At 38.8% G+C, this 13,164-nt stretch overlaps 3 protein-coding genes across 5 annotated transcripts in view; 1 reads left to right on the plus strand and 2 right to left on the minus strand.

The window, feature by feature from the left end:
• Positions 1 to 2,163: 2,163 nt before the first annotated feature.
• On the minus strand, positions 2,164 to 4,592 carry LOC146685962 (tripartite motif-containing protein 16-like). The gene has a single exon (XM_085440963.1). It carries the CDS (start codon positions 3,832 to 3,834, stop codon positions 2,164 to 2,166), a length of 1,671 nt encoding a protein of 556 aa, XP_085297089.1. The 5' UTR covers positions 3,835 to 4,592.
• Positions 4,593 to 4,782: 190 nt separating this feature from the next.
• Positions 4,783 to 6,582, minus strand: cimip5 (ciliary microtubule inner protein 5). The gene is made up of 3 exons (XM_085441288.1): positions 6,290 to 6,582; positions 5,729 to 5,765; positions 4,783 to 5,345 (listed from the first exon to the last, which is right to left on the minus strand). The coding sequence occupies exons 1-3, from the start codon at positions 6,424 to 6,426 to the stop codon at positions 5,166 to 5,168; spliced, it is 354 nt and encodes a 117-aa protein (XP_085297414.1). The 5' UTR covers positions 6,427 to 6,582; the 3' UTR covers positions 4,783 to 5,165.
• A 2,430-nt stretch (positions 6,583 to 9,012) lies between these two features.
• The window catches only part of LOC146685964 (CAP-Gly domain-containing linker protein 4), a 43,487-nt gene continuing 39,335 nt past the window's right edge, over positions 9,013 to 13,164 (plus strand). The window contains exon 1 of one of the 3 annotated variants that reach the window (XM_085440673.1): positions 9,013 to 9,144. Coding sequence is in view for 2 of the 3 variants with exons in the window: in XM_085440672.1 (XP_085296798.1) it covers positions 12,722 to 12,761 (40 nt within the window). In the remaining variant the exon portion in view is untranslated. Of the gene's footprint in view, positions 9,145 to 12,641; positions 12,762 to 13,164 lie in introns of those variants that run through there. The other 2 variants (XM_085440672.1, XM_085440674.1) reach the window with 2 other exon arrangements.

Raw genomic sequence — 13,164 nt, forward strand, 5'->3', positions numbered from 1 at the left:
AGGAACTGTTACCATGTTACAGGCAAACTCCTCAATTGTTGCCTTGAAATATTGAAGTTGGTGCCAAAGATTCACACCTGCACCTTGAAGCATCTTGATTCTTCAGACATTGGGGCCCCAAACAGAACAGGACGACATTAAAGAAAAGTTGAAACAGAACGTTTCCGTGCCCTTTAGGTGGGAAATCACTGTGAATCAGCTTGTCTCTGATAGCAAAAGGCATAAATTTAAGATGTTTTCAAAGGTTTACAACAGGGATGTATACAGGGTGCTTTGTTTTTAAGTGGGTGACTACAGTGATTGCATACATGATTACATTATTATAAAGATATAAATTTTTTGTCACGGTCTGTATGGTAGACCGTGGGGATGGGGGGAAGTAGGACCCAAAATGCAGGATTCCTCACAGCAAACAGCGCGTTTATTTACAGTGCAATAAATGACAATAAATCCCCGTGCTCTCCCTTGACTGCCGCATCATGTCTTCCCCAAAAAGTAAGTGTCCGTGTGCTCTCCGCACACATCCACCAGGCCTGATGATGCCTGAAACTCAGTGATTTGCCACACCCACACACACAGCCACTGATACACACAAACAAGGAACAACAGCAACACATGTCCATGAATTATTCAAGAACCCTTTTTCCCCAGACCTTTAATTCAAAAGAGAAATTTTTTTTTCTGTGAAAAAAAAAATATTTCTTACGTAATTACTTTGGTGTAGTATTAATAAGGGGGATTTGTTATCAATAAGAAAAGCTGTAAAATCAATGTAAATACAGCTAAAAGTTAAAAATCTATCTGAGATTTTATGCTTGACACCCCTGGTTTAGAAAAATCTGGAGACGGTACAAAAGCAGTCAAATAGCAATCACAGGAGGATTATTGTTCATAAGATCTTAGCCAACAATTACAGAGGAATGCATTTCAGCTGTTTGGGGCTTTTGAAAGAGGCCTGCTAAACAGAAAAGACAAGTAAGTAAAAAGATAAAGAAAAAACTAACCAGTGTTTATTTAAACTAAGGGCAATGACTGATTTCTGTGAATGATATATTACCAAATGAATGCTTCAGTTGCGTGAATGTGTGCACTCACATATCCAATTTAAATTCATAATATTGTAGCGGGCTAGGGGGAAGGGCCACTGGCCCAAGGTCTTATGGGACTGTATACCTGATGTTAACGTGTTGTAAGTTGTAGGGTTATAACGGCAGTTACAGTTATCAGGTGTTGATTTGCCATTTTTGTGTTAGTGTGTAACATTAGTCCTGCTGTGTGTTCTGTGTTTGGTGTGGCTGGTGGAGCACAGTGAGTTAGACGGCTGTGTCCATTTACCACCTCTCACTGCTGTGTGTGTGTGAAGGGGTGTTCCTAATAAAAGATTGTGCTCCCTGTAGCTTAGTATAACAGCTAAGGCAGAAATAGCAAGTTAAAACAGAAGTTTCTGTCTCCTACTTGTCTGAGCTTGCCACAATGTTAAGATTCATCCAGAGAAAAAGAAGAGAAATCTTCTGTTCAAAACACAAAGCTTCTTTTTCAGGTGTAAGACTCTCAGTTATGCTTTCATGTTGCTTTTGTTTTTTGGCCATCAGGTTTGTACAGTAACCTGGATTTAAGACAGGAGACATTTGTTTATTTGTTCAACTTTAATAACTCTGTAAGGCTTCAGTTTATTAACATAATGAGTAAAGTGTGGACATCTCGCTTCTTTAGTCAAGAAAAATCTCACCAACTGATTCACAGTATCAGCTGTTTACAAGCAGATAATCACCAGTGATCAAAGAGGTTGTAATAATGATAATGTAAGTCTAGGTTCTTTGTCTGTACATTTATTTGAACAACTTCTGATCTATTAAAACAGAACCTAAAAAAACAAAAACAAAACTGACCCAAAAGGACAAAAGATTAAGTCAGGATAAAAAAAAGTTGTAGCAAAGACCATTAAAAAAGTATGCCTTAACATATTTCTTGAAAATATCATTAATCAAGACACTATTATAAGTCAGCATAGATAAATGCAGCACAAACATAGCAGTAAAATAGTTCTGAAATATACCCATACATGAAAACTGACTTCAAAATTAATTCTCTACTCAATAGAAAGTCTGCATTGGCATTCTGCGAACATGCATTTTAACTAACTGTCCCTTACATGACCTCTCTCTATTTGAGTTTCCTGAACTCAGCAGTGTCTCCATAATCTGAAAGCCGAAATCCAGCATGAAGCGGGTGAGTGAACGTGGTCTGGACTCTGTGGAGGAGAGTCATGGTTTCAGAGACGTTATAAAAACACAGAATACCGGCACTGTGATCCAGGTACACTCCTACTCTCCCAAACTGAGGACCTGAGACAGCCTTGTGAGAATTGTTGTGCACAAATTTAAAACCATTTCGGTCACAACATAATGCCCACGATGTCCTATTGAATCCTAATCCGCATTCATCTGAGAGCAATGATCTGCTGGTACTCTTGTATGCGACTGCTATATAAACCTGTTTCCCGCTCCACTCCACCTCCCAGTAACAACGTCCAGTCAGACTCTCTCTACTCATGACTTGACACCATCCAGTGAATCTGTCTGGATGACTAGAATATGACTGCTGTTCTTTCACAGCTGTGGTTTTTCTACCCCCCTCACATAATAACACTGATGTGTTAGCTGTGTTCAGATCCATTCTGATTTCACGTGAATATCTTAGGAATCCAACTCTGGTCTTTGGCACTGGTTCTGACAGCAAAACATCCACCTCAGTGACTGTCAGTGAGATGTTTGTCCATTTCTCTTTCAGAACATCCTGCAGTTTATCACTGACCTCTTTCACAGCTGCTGTCAAATCCTCAAAGTACCTCAGAGGACGGATCTCGATGCTGGATGAGTCTGTAGACTCATTAAGTGCTGACAGTAAGGAGTAGCTGTGTAGAAATTGGTTGTGATCCTCTGTGCATGACAGCTGCTCCAGCTTGGCGTCATTTCTTCTCAGCTCAGCGATCTCCTGCTCCACCTTCTCCTGAAGCTCTTTGACTCGACCCACTTCAGTTTCCTGCCGGGATCTGATCTGCTGCTTCAGATCTGAGCTTCTATTCTGCATGAGACAGATGAGCTCAGCAAAGATCTTTTCATTTTCTTCCACTGCTTTATCAGCAGACTGATTGATGGACTCCACCTCCTGTTGAAGAATCGTCACGTCTTTCTCTCGGTCACGGAGTCTCTGCTTGAGTTTTTGTCGACTCATTTCCAGCTCCTTCTGCTTCTTGGTCCTTTCTGCTTCAACTGGGACTGTTTCGTGGTATTTATGGCCAATCAGTTTGCAGTGACTGCAGATATGCTGCTGATCAGTACGACAGAAAATCTTCATCGGCTCATCATGACTAGAGCAGATGTTTTCCTGGAGCTTCTTGCAGGGCTCGACAAGCTTGTGTTTCTTCAATGGAGCCGCATTATAATGATCCTGAAGGTGTTTCTCACAGTATGATGCCACACAGACTAAACAGGACTTGAAGGCTTTCAGTTTTCTCCCGGTGCATACATCACAGGGTACATCTTCAGGTCTAGCATAGCAGTGATCAGCAGGAGCAGCTTGGAGTCCAGTCTTCTTTATCTCCTTCACTAAATTTGCCAACATGGTGTTTTTCACCAGGGCAGGTCTCAGTGTGAAAGTCTTCCTACACTGTGGGCAGCTGTGCATTCTCCTCCCCTTTTCATCCCAGTGGGTTTTAATACAGTTAATGCAGTAATTGTGTCCACAGGGAATGGTCACTGGGTCCTCGAGATGATCCAGACAGATTGAACAAGAGAAGATTTCCCTGTTCAGCTGAGCTCCTTTTTGTGCCATTTCTCCTCTCACTGTCAGCCGCTGTGTGAGTTTTCACTTCTATAGAAATGAAACACGTCCAAGATCTAAACAGAAACTTAGGAACAGGTTAGAGCTTGTTGCATTTCATAGCTGGAGGAAGAGGGAGGGAGGAAGAGCTGGGCTTGAATTTCATTAATAGCAGGGAAAAGGACAGTTTGAAGCACGCAGTATTTGTTCATCACCCCGTTGTTGTTGTTGTTGTTGTTTTGACAAAATTTAAGTAGTTGGTCATTTTCAGTTTCGTCTTGGAATCTGAGAATTTGAATGACTGCACAAACTCAAACAGTATGGAAGATCATGATCACCAAAATCAGAACTGAAATCAAATCACAATTGTCTAATAAATATACAAAACTGAAGAGAAACAAATGAAGGCTAAAATAAATGAATTAAACATGACCTCAATTAATATTTGCTTTACTATGTTTTAAACACATTCATTTTCATCATATTTAGTTTCTTGTTTCTGCAGGGTTTTGATCCTTTTCTGTGCCTCCTGTGTTACCACATCTCCATTTGTTCCTCTTTTATTTTATAGGTCAGTTCCTCATATGGCTCACCAGTTTCCCCTCATCCATTCTTTTCCCCAACCTCATTATTATCTTTATTGACTTCACCTTTCTGTTCATGTTCTCCTCTAGTTTCCTCTTGTTGGCTGTTTACTTGAATTTCAATTTTGGGGGGGATTTTGTCAGTGCTCTCCTGTTACTCTGTATAATGCCCCAGTTATCAGTTAATAAAACTTTTTGTTTAATCCACCTTCTAGATCCTATTGCATCTTTGTACTGGGTGTAAACACATTTGGGTTTAATAGCTGATGATGTGTCCCAGCACATCCGTGAGATATACCCGTCATCTTTATGAATTTTTGCCTAGTGGTAATGAGAACCGTATCGGTACCAAAACAGAACCCTGCGGAACTCAATGAATAATTTTTATGTGTGAGGAGGATTCCTTACATTACACTTACATGAAAAAACGCGGAATCTATAGGAAAATTACAAGTGAACCTTATCAGTGAGTTTGATTAAAATATCAGGACTTTATAACAATACTGTTTCCAGAATCGTATTTTCTTTCAACAATGGCAATAGAAAAATATGAGTTAAAGTTGTATGACATCTGAAAACATGAAAATATAAAACAGACATTTAGGGGAAAAATACACAAAAAAAGCACAAAATTCTCAGCTCTTAAATTCTTTAAAAAATCCCTTTAAACATGTGCTACATTTTTTGGTTTAAGTAGCTTTATTCCTGCTTTGAAGTTGATTTGTGCTTGATTCTTCAACTCCGAGTGTCCAGAGTAGCCTAGAAAGGCAGCAGCTCTGGGTCTGGCTTTTGTTTGCGTTGGCCTGCTGGCCAGAGTGTCAGCCTTTCCTGTCTAAGCAGTTCATCTCCCAGTGGAGTGTTCAATCTGCTACCATACACTTGGTTGGTAGTGTTGGGAATGCAATCAGAGAAAACTGAAAGGTTGTTCGGAAAAGGTCCCTACAAACAAATGGGGGAGTAATGTAACAGAAGGTCACGATTCAAGCTGCTTTTTTCATAATACTGCAAAATCTTTCATACCTAGTTAATGTACCATTGTAAATGTTTCACATTTTAGTTTATCTCCGAAATTTCACAATGGTTTCGATACACTTTCTAGTTTGTTGCAGAAACATCTTTAAAATAAAAAAAAAAAGCAAAAATCTTTTATCAAAGTTAAATCTAACAACTTCATCTTCCATAAATCACAATCAGTGGTAGTTTTTATTTGACGACCTATTAGTCCTTGTGTTCATCACTTATAACTGGTTGTGTTCAAAGCGTAAAGGGGAGTACATCTGCACTTTTTTTATACAATGTTGCATTACATGCATTTTTCTTACCATGTGATGAATATCCTTGATATCCAAGGTTTCCTCCCTGTGGAACAGATTAAGTTTGTTTCACTGATTTTTGAATGAACATGATCTGCCACTACTTGTTACTGAACCAGTGGTGCAATGTAACTTAGTACTGCATATTTGTACTTTAAAAAAAATTACTTGTTATGCTACATTTTTGAAGATTCTGTGAGAACGTGTTGTGGAATATTACATAAAAGCTATGAAGCATGAATAAACGAATATGATCCAATGATACAATATACATGTGACTGTATTTCTGACGTATCATTTCGAGTTTTTCTTATTTAATGCCTCTAAATACTTGTTTCAACACTTACAGAAATGATTTAACACAGTAAACTCCAGTGCAGTGCTGATTTTCATATCATGCTTTCTGTATGAAAGTCATCCTTAATGTTTTTCCGTACACTTTTATCAATTTATTATCAAATATTCTAATCAATTTCCTGTGCCATCCCCGCCTGCTTCTTCGTGGTTCTTATTAGAAAAATCCTGGCAAACTCGCCTGATAATTTAGACTACTTTTCAAACCATGCTCACCATTCCATTGCTGATTTCCTCTCTTTCCGTACCCTCTCTTTCCACAACTGGTCCTGTTTATCGGGATGGACCCGTGTCGTGTCGGCCAGTCGCTCAGCCCCAGCAGAGGACGCAGGCCTATTGGGATTCAAGCCCATCGTGGTAGCTAGATTAAATATAAATACTGTTTTGTTGCATAAAACTGCACACAGGCCACAAGCTAATGAGAGTTAAAGCACCAGTCAGCAGAGCTTGTGAAAGAACTGCCCGGATCTAAGCGATTGTTTTCATTTCCATGGAAACAGTCCTCAATACCGGCAGAATATGTCTGAACGAAATGAAATTATGTCAGTACCCCCCCCCCCCCCCCCCGAAAAAAAACAAAAAAAAAAAACAAAAAAATAACCTAACTTACTTACAATGACCAGTTCACCAGTTCAAACTGCAGCTGATCAGTGTCTGGACCTTCTCTTCATATTTTAAATAGACAGCTACTCACCTTCTTAACAAAAACAAAACAAAAACAAAAATCTCCTACTATGCGCTCTGAAATAGCTCCTCTCGTTTCCAATGACATCTCATTGGTTAGGTTGCCCATAGATGTGGATATGAATGCTAGCTGTGTTAGCGCTGAGCCATACTGGCGATCTGCCCAGGGTGTACCCCACCCCAAGGTAGCTGAGATGAGCTCCTGGTGGTACCTCGGTCCAGGTTGAGGACCAAAGGAGAATTTGCTTTTGAGGCTGTTGTTCAACTGGCTTTTATTGGACTTAAGATTTGTGGACACTTTTGGTACCTTATCTTATTTGTAAAAACACGGTGTGAATGTTGTTCTCGATAAGCTCTATAAATAAGCTTACCTTATAGAAATTTATTGTTATAGATGTAGACAAACCTACACCTACACCTAAACCTTTCACCTGATTCACATGATACTTTGTGGTTTTCCAAGTAAGGTCAGACCTATGATTTGGTCACTCGCTCGCTGTTAGTCAGTCAGTCAGTCAGTCAGTCAATCTGCTGGATGTTTTCCCCAACATTTTTGGTTTCCTGTAGCTTTGTGGGAGCTGTTTAGGGAGAGCTGATTCCTGTCCTCATCATTTGAAGGAGGAAAAGCTTAATATTTTTCTGCAGCCAATCTTCCCTGCTTCCTATTGAGAACCAGTAGTTTAAAGTAAATAAAATCAAGACTAGCCTGTTTAAAAAATCTGCAGTAATGTTGCCTCACTATGCATTCATATTGTGCTTATAGTCGGTTTTTCCCATAATTCTATACTTTAAAGAGTTGGTATGACCATCAACGCAGAAAAAACATAAACACAAATTAAAAACCATTGTGTTCTAGTGCTTATACACACCATCTCATCAGCCTGTAGTTTAAGTCTCTTTTTAGTGTTACTTCCAAGTGAGTTCAGCTGTGTCTTGTTACCTTTACGTTTCCACTCTCCCTGATTGAAACCTGTGTGTATTTGAAGCCTCAGGTTGCTCATCATACTGTGTTCCAGCCTTGGTTTCTCCTGGCATGTTTCCCCTGCAGTGGTCTCTTTTGTTTTTGCCCTTCTCTATTTTATGCTCTGGATCTACAACAGCGACGATAAAGGCTTGCTTTTTTTTATTCCAAGTCTGTCTCAGCAGTCTGCAATTTGGTCCTCTTCTCCTTTATTTCATGACAGAGGCAGAAACACATGCAGAGTGCTCTTCAGGTTCAATAAACACCAGCACCCATCTCTGAGTCTTCACTAAAAGTGGCTTGTCAGTCTGAATGGACATTGGAGGAAAAGTGTCACCCTGAGAAATTACCTTCTCCTGAAAAGAAAGATGTTCAGACACAACTTCCCACACTGTGACTGCCAATGATAAGAGAGGCATTAGACTCAAAAGTGACCTCTTGCACCATCCATCTTTGTGGCAGCTTACTTTTTCTGTTTAAAAGTAAGAGGTTTGTTGTATTCGGAGGTTGGGTGCTTCAGAATAAAGCAGTGCATCAACAAAATGGGTATCCTTTTCCTATATAGCAGAATAGAGCATTTATTTTAGATGAGCAATTATGAATTCTGTAATGAAAACATGAAATGGACTTAACAGTCATGAAAGTGCTTCCGTAAGAAACTAAAGCACTGGGTTTAAACATTACTATTTTAATTACATAAAGTAATCATAAGGTAATATAAAGTTGTTTCTCTTTTGTCGACTCTTCTACAGTTTTTTGCCCAACAAAAACAGAAAAACAAGACTCCAAATTTCTGCAACCAAAATAGTACAGTGCAATTTAGCTATTTCGAGGTATTTTCCTTCAGCAGGTTCTGGTATTCAGTTGTTGATTATTTTCATTAGTATGTGGCAAACAATCCCAGAATTGAAGGAACTTTCAGGGCAGCTAAAATAATGCCTTTTTGTAGGTTTGCCACTTTATATTATGTAACTGGATGGCAAAAATCCTCCTAACTTTATTAGCGAATTGTTGCTCAAACCCGAAAAGAATAAATGGAACATTTATTCATTCAATATATAAATGAATAATAAATACATAAAATGAACATGTGTCTTTAATGTCATGTTTATGTTGTCAAGATATTGCAGGTTAGTTTCTTTTATTTAAAAAAAAAAGTGTCTTTGTTTTTTTTGTTTTTTTTTAAATTTTCAAAAACAATTCAAAAGTTATTTAGTTGTATTTATTTCTTATTTTATTTTTACGGGTCGTTGTAAGACTTTTATTTTAAAATCCGGAAGTGTACATTAACCGCCTTTATTCTGAAGCCTAGATGTTGAAACAGGAAGTATTTCAGCTGTGTAACATCCAATTAGAATGGACGGAAATTAAATCCGCTATCTGACATTTTCCCCATGGGCGGATCAAAACAAGGAGGGAGGTGAAGGTAACGCTAATATTAAGCAGCCTAACATGATGCTTGTTTCTCTCTCTGCTTGCTAAGTGCATTGTAAGTAGCGCAGATGTTTTTGGCCCAGTGTTCTTGTTGGGGAACATTAACGTCAGGGAGCTAAGGTGACTGAGAGGAGGGCTCTGAGTAACTTTCACGTCTGCACGGTGAAAGCAGGGACGGCTAGCTGCTTATAGGGACTGAGCAATGTCTGCAGTGTTAGTTATATAAGATGTGCTTCATCTGTCGCTAAGCCCGAGCCGGTTTTTGAACATATGCTAGCGAGCTAACTGTTACTGTCAGCTTGTAGCTCGATTTAAAAACACTTTTAGCTGGCAAAGTTATTTGGAAATTAATTAAATCCACGTGTGGACGTTTGAAAAGATGACATGCTATATTTACCTCTGCTAAAGGGCTACAAAAGTATGAGATGAGGAGAGAGTGTCTACTGCTAACCTCTTCGACTGTGAAGTGAGCTAACGATTTGGGGGATATAAATGAATCGGCCACACTTAAGTCACACAAACTGGTATAAACAACCACAAATAAGCCATCTCTCCAATAATTGGATGTTAGATAATAAGTTGCATAACTTTTCTCAAGCTGATTAAAGCTCAAGCGACCGAGTGTGGTCATTTAGGACTTATATTTTAGACAGGAATACTTTAACCTTTAATGGCTTTACTGTTGTTTGAGTGCATACCTGCGTCCGATTAGAGTAACAGGAACCTCTGTCTTCCACAATCAAGCTAATCCACACACCCCACCTCACATCAAACAAATGCAGGGGGTAATAGTTCATGATTTGGCCTGGTGCATGAGGCGCATAGGATGGATGGAGGTCAAGGATGCTGCCTGTGAACAAACGTTTTGGATATGTTGTTACCACTAAACATTTCATTACCACTAGACATTTAATCTTTATGGAAAAATCCAATTAAAGTTATTTATGCCACTTTTTTGTGTGTGTGAAATATCTAAATAAAAATACACATATAACACATATAATGTTTATTTCAATTTCAGCATCATAGCTGTAAAATTATTCTTTCTGCTTATGGCCTTCAAATATGCTAGTGCACGAAATGCTATCAACTTTCAAGAAAAATCAGGGTGTTTTTTGAAGCTCCATGCTCCTGAAGTTAAAGTTATTATGAGCTTAATGATGTAATTCAGATAGTTCTCTAGATATAGCATGGAACTTAAAAAGATCCACATACATTACAGTCAGCCAGAATGGGTAGCTTGCCAATGGGTGCTTAAATGGCCACAGTCATCAAAAATATGTGAGTGCTGTCTCTTCAGTAGCTGTGGGGATGGTGACATCATGTAGGTCAGGCAAACAAGAAGAGGCTTATTGCAGAAGTAGGCCATTGTCTCAAGTCATACTGCAAAGACCTAATCTCTACACAGCCAGTCAGTGACCTCAGAGAGGTTGGTAGTAGTTTTTCATCTCACTCTTTAGCAGCATGAACTATGGAAATCACAATCACTGCTAAAGCATACATCTATATACAAATGTTCTGTTTGCAACAATGAAATTACAGAATTACAAAAAATGGCGAAGAAATGATCAACAGTTACATGTTAAGACACACTCTCTTCCTCTTCAAGCATGCACGTGCACTCTTCTGTGGGGTGTGCTGTTGAGAAAGTTCAGCATAGTCATTGCTTTCTTTGCATCAGCTTGGCAAATCCTAAATTCTTTGTCAGAGATAATTTCAGTTTTTTTCTGTAACCCAGACTTTCTGACTCAGTTGAATGCTCACAAAAATAGAGTAATTAATAAGCCATTTCACTCTTCTTTTGGACAAAATGGGCCATTTAAGTGCTACCCACTTGAGTCGGAGCAATTATATGTAATAAAAAAGATTAAAGAAATGATCATCAAAAAAATTAAATGATAAAAAGCAACATTGTTTTTGCAAATATGGCAAGAGAGTAATGCTGCAGAAAATAATTTATTCTTTTGAGTTAATACATGAATGTTAGCACTCACTACAGGCTTTTATTTATTATTTCTCAAGTTTTCCTAAACATTAAATACCCCATAGACACAGTTAAACATTTTCTGCATCGCCTGCTGACTGTTTGAAACACACAGTTTGTCGCTATAATTTCACAGCTTCCTTTAATGGTAAAGTTAAAATGCAAATCAACAGGTTGTATGTATAAAACGCATTCCTTTCTTTTTAAAATTTTCTGCAAGTGCCACAATTTCATTGATTGTTTGAGTTTTCACTTTAATAGGAATACAGATTCTGTTCTGTTTGAAGAAAAATGTATTATACATTAAACCTGTTGAATCTTCTGGCACTGCCAAGTCTGCTTCACACTGCTGGAACTGCTGTGAATAAATTACTACAAAATTCAGTCAGTAAAATTAATTTTACTTAGCTCTGACTGCGCTAATGTGCACGTTAGAGAATTTTTAGACGTTATATTTTTTCTTTTTTTTACTGACTTCTATCCTCTGTTCCTCTGACACTTTTTGACTGAAGTAGGTAGCACTTGATCTGTCAACTTTGTGCAGAAGATGTGTGAAATGACACATCAAACGCCCTCTTTTATAAATGTTGAGCACTCTGAGGCTGAAGCAGAAGTCTGGGATAACAGAGAATGTTGGTGACTCCTGTCTTGATGTGAGTTATCTGAATTTGCTTGTTAGTACATTGTTTCAGTTATGTGTAATTCATCCAGGTTAAAAGAAAACATCTTTGTGACTCGGAAAGTTGAGGCCAAAGTTTTCAAACTTCCTGAAAAATAATTAGTCTCTTGTCAGACCGTCACCTGAGCATGCTGTTGGAAAATCAGACTGTGAAGTGAAGTTCCACAAGCTAATCAAAAAAGGGTGCTTCAGTTTCAGGGCTCTAGAGTGGTTAATATTGTTAAGCCCCTTTTCTTATGAAATATGAGTTTTTTCTTAAAATATTTCTACAAATATCTTGCAAATTTGCTCAAATACTTTTTTTTTTTTTTAAAGAAATTGCTTTTATTTGATAATACAACCCTATTGTGACAGTGAGTGTTTTTTTTCTTCTTCTCCTTTACACCAAATGGATGGAGGTCATGGTGTAAAGTCACCTACCCTCTCCCTGGGGCTGATAGGTATTCAGTGTCTGTCCTATGGTTGCTTCAATAGGGCTGATGTTTGCTGTCAGGGGGAACTGGATACTGGCCTTTATGGTGAACGACAGGCCTTCTAATCAAAGCCACCACTTTCCTACCGTTTGTTTGTAGCCTACAGGCCACATTCCCTCCACTAGGGGTTACGCTCGGCTACTCTATGTCATTGAGGTCAGAGGTACACAGGACTGGAAAGTGAGAGTGACATTCCAGCTGGGAGAGTCAGACATACAAGCTCCTTGGCTTGAAAGTGTACAGGCTGTAAATAGCTGCTGGACCTGGGAGTCAGGGGATCAACAGGGTATAATCAGAGAGAGTGGGGATGTTATTGGAGATTGAGGAGGGGGGCAGTCAATGAGCTTTGGAGTTATTTTGGGAAGGATTTTGGTTAGATGTTCTACTGGACCCAGTCTGTGTCTTTTGATTTTAGCTTAGCACGACTGCTCGTATGGAGATCAACAAGAAAGAGGATAAAGGAGAAGATGACAGTGAGTGAGGGTTGGTTGGGAAGATTTTAGGCTCAATGTTGCTTTCCCAGGCTTACACCTATGTGTGTGTGTGTATGCTTCTAGTTCAGCCTCCAAGGTTCCTCTGTGAAAGCTTCCTGTGTCCCCATTACAGTGTCACTTTTTTGAGATTAGGCTCGTAGTTTGGTGTGTTCACCTTTGTTTTCTAATCTGCAGGCAAAGTAATCTCTCAGAGGTGCTATGAGTCAAATGCTGACATTCTTTGAAAATCCCTGTCTTGTTGGGGTGATAGCTTGAATGCGCCTTTGCCCCATATTCTTCAGGCGACACCACAGATTAAAATACCATGTTTTTTAATATTATGTTAGTTCTGTGCTTACAAGTTGCATTTCCCTGTATTGCACTGCCAGATCAAATGAAGACA

The sequence above is a fragment of the Copadichromis virginalis genome, linkage group LG19, assembly GCF_057382275.1.
Source record: "Copadichromis virginalis isolate Kocher_CV1m ecotype Utaka linkage group LG19, C_Virginalis_male_GT1.1, whole genome shotgun sequence".
NCBI classification, from domain to species: Eukaryota; Metazoa; Chordata; class Actinopteri; order Cichliformes; family Cichlidae; genus Copadichromis; species Copadichromis virginalis.